The sequence below is a fragment of the Vollenhovia emeryi genome, unplaced genomic scaffold, assembly GCF_000949405.1.
Source record: "Vollenhovia emeryi isolate VEMERY1.0 unplaced genomic scaffold, V.emery_V1.0 DF939148.1, whole genome shotgun sequence".
NCBI lineage: Eukaryota > Metazoa > Arthropoda > Insecta > Hymenoptera > Formicidae > Vollenhovia > Vollenhovia emeryi.
This window is the reverse complement of record NW_011967218.1, coordinates 382,814-385,486: the sequence shown is the minus strand read 5'-3', so window position 1 is coordinate 385,486 and position 2,673 is coordinate 382,814. Positions and strand designations below refer to the sequence as shown.

Here is a 2,673-nt window from a genome sequence, read left to right as displayed (position 1 = left end):
TAACCGTAAAATAGAACGCACGGAAGAGAAACTCGCTGCCGGGGCTGAATCAGGCGCGGTTTGGCCGTATCCATTTGTCATACAAGTTCCGATTTGGTCAAGGTCGCGTGTCTTGACCACGCTGCGCTCTCAAGGTTTGTCGGCTGGTCTTATCTCGAGATGCAAAATGAAAAAACCGCGAGGGGGGGGGAGGGGAAAGTAAACGTGGCAATGTCCGTCCACGAGACAAAACACCGCCCACGAGCAGTCGTGCGAGTAGTGGAAGTCACGCGACGCTCTATGCTCCTCCATGAAATATAAAGTCACGGTAGCGTATAATGGGATAGAGAGGGAGAGAGTTGTGCAAGTATGTGTACGTAAAGGGGTAAAATGGACGAGTTGGGGGTGGGAGGGGGGGAGGGGCGGGGGTAGGGAAATCGGGGAAAAGTATAGAGAAAGGGTAGAGGGAAATAGACGGATAGATAGACGGAGAGGGAAAGCGCGTGTAGACAGAGAGGCGGCGGTACAGCAGTGACATGTATCCGTACGAAGGGGGTTGATGGATGAAAAGAGATGACGCTACACGCGGGGATAGAGCGAGAGGGGAAACGATAGAACAAGACAGACTGATCGATCGGTGTAAAAGTAGACAAAGACAGGGTCAGACGTTTTCCTAGATCGCGGTGTACGGCTCGGAGTATACATTCCGTACATACCGAGGGCATCAGCTGATCGGTAGACCTGACCCGGGTCACTTTATTCCTGTAGAGCACCCTTTTGACCATTTTCTCGACCGGCTGGTTCCACTTCATGAAGCTCACATATCCCAAGTAGAAACAAAAGAGCACAAGTGCCTCGTACCAATATATGTAACTGTCGCGGAAGAAGTAGATCAGGGTGAGCAGACTGGCGCTATAGAAAGTGCAATCGCGAAATAGAGGCCACCACGTGAGCGACAGCACGGTACGCGAGAATATAGCGCACATGCCGATCACAAAGAGGATGTTGAAGACGGCGGAGCCGACGATGGTGCCGATACCGACATCGTCGAACGACACGAACACGCCTATGATCGATGTGAAGAGTTCGGGCGCCGATCCACCGGCCGCCATGAAAGTAGCACCGGCCACGTCGTCGGCGATGTCGAGCTTCTCGATGATGACGTCTAGCGACGGTACGAAGAACTCGTCGCAAACGATCGCCAACGCGACGAACATGTACACCACGCCGAGTATGTGGAGTATCACGGCACCGCGGCGCCGTTGTTCGGTGGTGAACAGATCTTCGGGGAAGAGCGGCCTCTTGACGTCCGTATCGTTATCGTTAGTCCTATTGTGCCCGTCGAGGCCCGCAACGTTAACACCGCTGTTCTTGCTGTCGTACACTTGCACGCTGGTACCGTTGCTCAATCGCACTAGAAAGGTCATGGTTGTGCTGCTCGTGGTGGTGTGAAATATGGTCGATTTGTTCGGCGCCGGTCTGTGGCCCGAAGACGACGACGGGCCGATCGCGAACGCCAAGATCGCGGAGAGTAGGGTCACCAACGCCAATCGGCGCCTCCGCCTCCAACATGTACGCCGATCACCGCCCGTCACGATCATCGTCGTCGTCGGCGGTGGTGCTGCTGTTGGTGGTTCGCACCCTCGAGGACGATCGCCGTCGTTAGCAAGGCCTCCGTCCTCCTCCTCCTCCTTCGCCACCTTCTTCTTCTTCTTCTCCGTCCTCCTCGGCGTCCTCCACCCTCTCCCTGGCCCCCGCCGCCCCCTCTTTCTCCTCCGCCGCCAGCACCACCTCCGACTCCTCCACCACCTTCTTCTACGTGTCGTATCGTGTCGCGCCGCGGAGGGTGTACGACAGGAGAGCCGTACTAAGGCTGGGTCATGCTGGAGTGGCGATGAGGAGCGGCTCCTTGCCGATGCCTCCCTCTGGATGGACCTACCCTGCGTGCGACCGCGGTACTCGGTCCTCCACCAGCTCTTTCCCTTTGCTCCGTTTCCCGCACTGCGTCCTCCTCTTTCTCCTTGCTGTGCTCTTGTCTCGCTGAGCTATTTCACTAGATGTTCACCATGTGCAGACCGACGGCGAGATTAGTCCGCGACGTGTACTACGGTTATTACTACTACTACGACTAATGCTGGTGTACGCCGCTACTACGAACAGGCTCGGGTATTCGACGCGACTGATATCCTTTTGCTTCCCGGCGGCGTCGGCGTCGTCGTCGTCGTCGCCGTCGCCGTCGTCGTCGTCGCCGTCGTCGTCGCCGTCGTCGCCGTCGCCGTCGCCGTCGCCGTCGCCGTCGTCGTCGCCGTCGTCGTCGCCGCCGTCGCCGTCGTCGTCGTCGTCGCCGTCGCCGCCGCCGCCGCCGCCGCCGTCGCCGTCGTTGTCGTCGCCGTCGTCGTCGTCGTCGTCGTCGTCGTCGCCGTCGTCGTCGTCGTCGTCGTCGCCGTCGTGGTCGCTAGGATGCAATGGATGGTGCATATAACCCTGGATGGATATACAGGAGCAGCAGAACGGCGCCCCCGCCGCGATGCCCGCCCGCTGCACACTGGAACAACCCTGTTCCGTTCCGTTCCTCTCTCTCGTTTCACTCTCTGCCCCTCTCTTGCATCCACCGACGTCGCACTCCCGACTCCCTCCTTCTATCTCTTTCTCCCACCGTGTTCCTTCCTTCGGCCTCCTCCGTTCGCCACCAAG

At 58.4% G+C, this 2,673-nt stretch overlaps 1 protein-coding gene across 1 annotated transcript; it reads right to left on the bottom strand.

Annotated features, from left to right (window-relative positions):
* Nucleotides 1-302: 302 nt before the first annotated feature.
* LOC105565977 (sodium/potassium/calcium exchanger Nckx30C-like) lies at nucleotides 303-1,580 on the bottom strand. Its single transcript, XM_012019613.1, has one exon. The coding sequence runs from the start codon at nucleotides 1,578-1,580 to the stop codon at nucleotides 303-305; it is 1,278 nt and encodes a 425-aa protein (XP_011875003.1).
* Between the last annotated feature and the right edge of the window lie 1,093 nt (nucleotides 1,581-2,673).

Excerpts from the sequence above, each read along its gene's own strand:
- LOC105565977 (XM_012019613.1), bottom strand. The coding sequence starts at position 1,580 with ATGATCGTGACGGGCGGTGATCGGCGTACATGTTGGAGGCGGAGGCGC.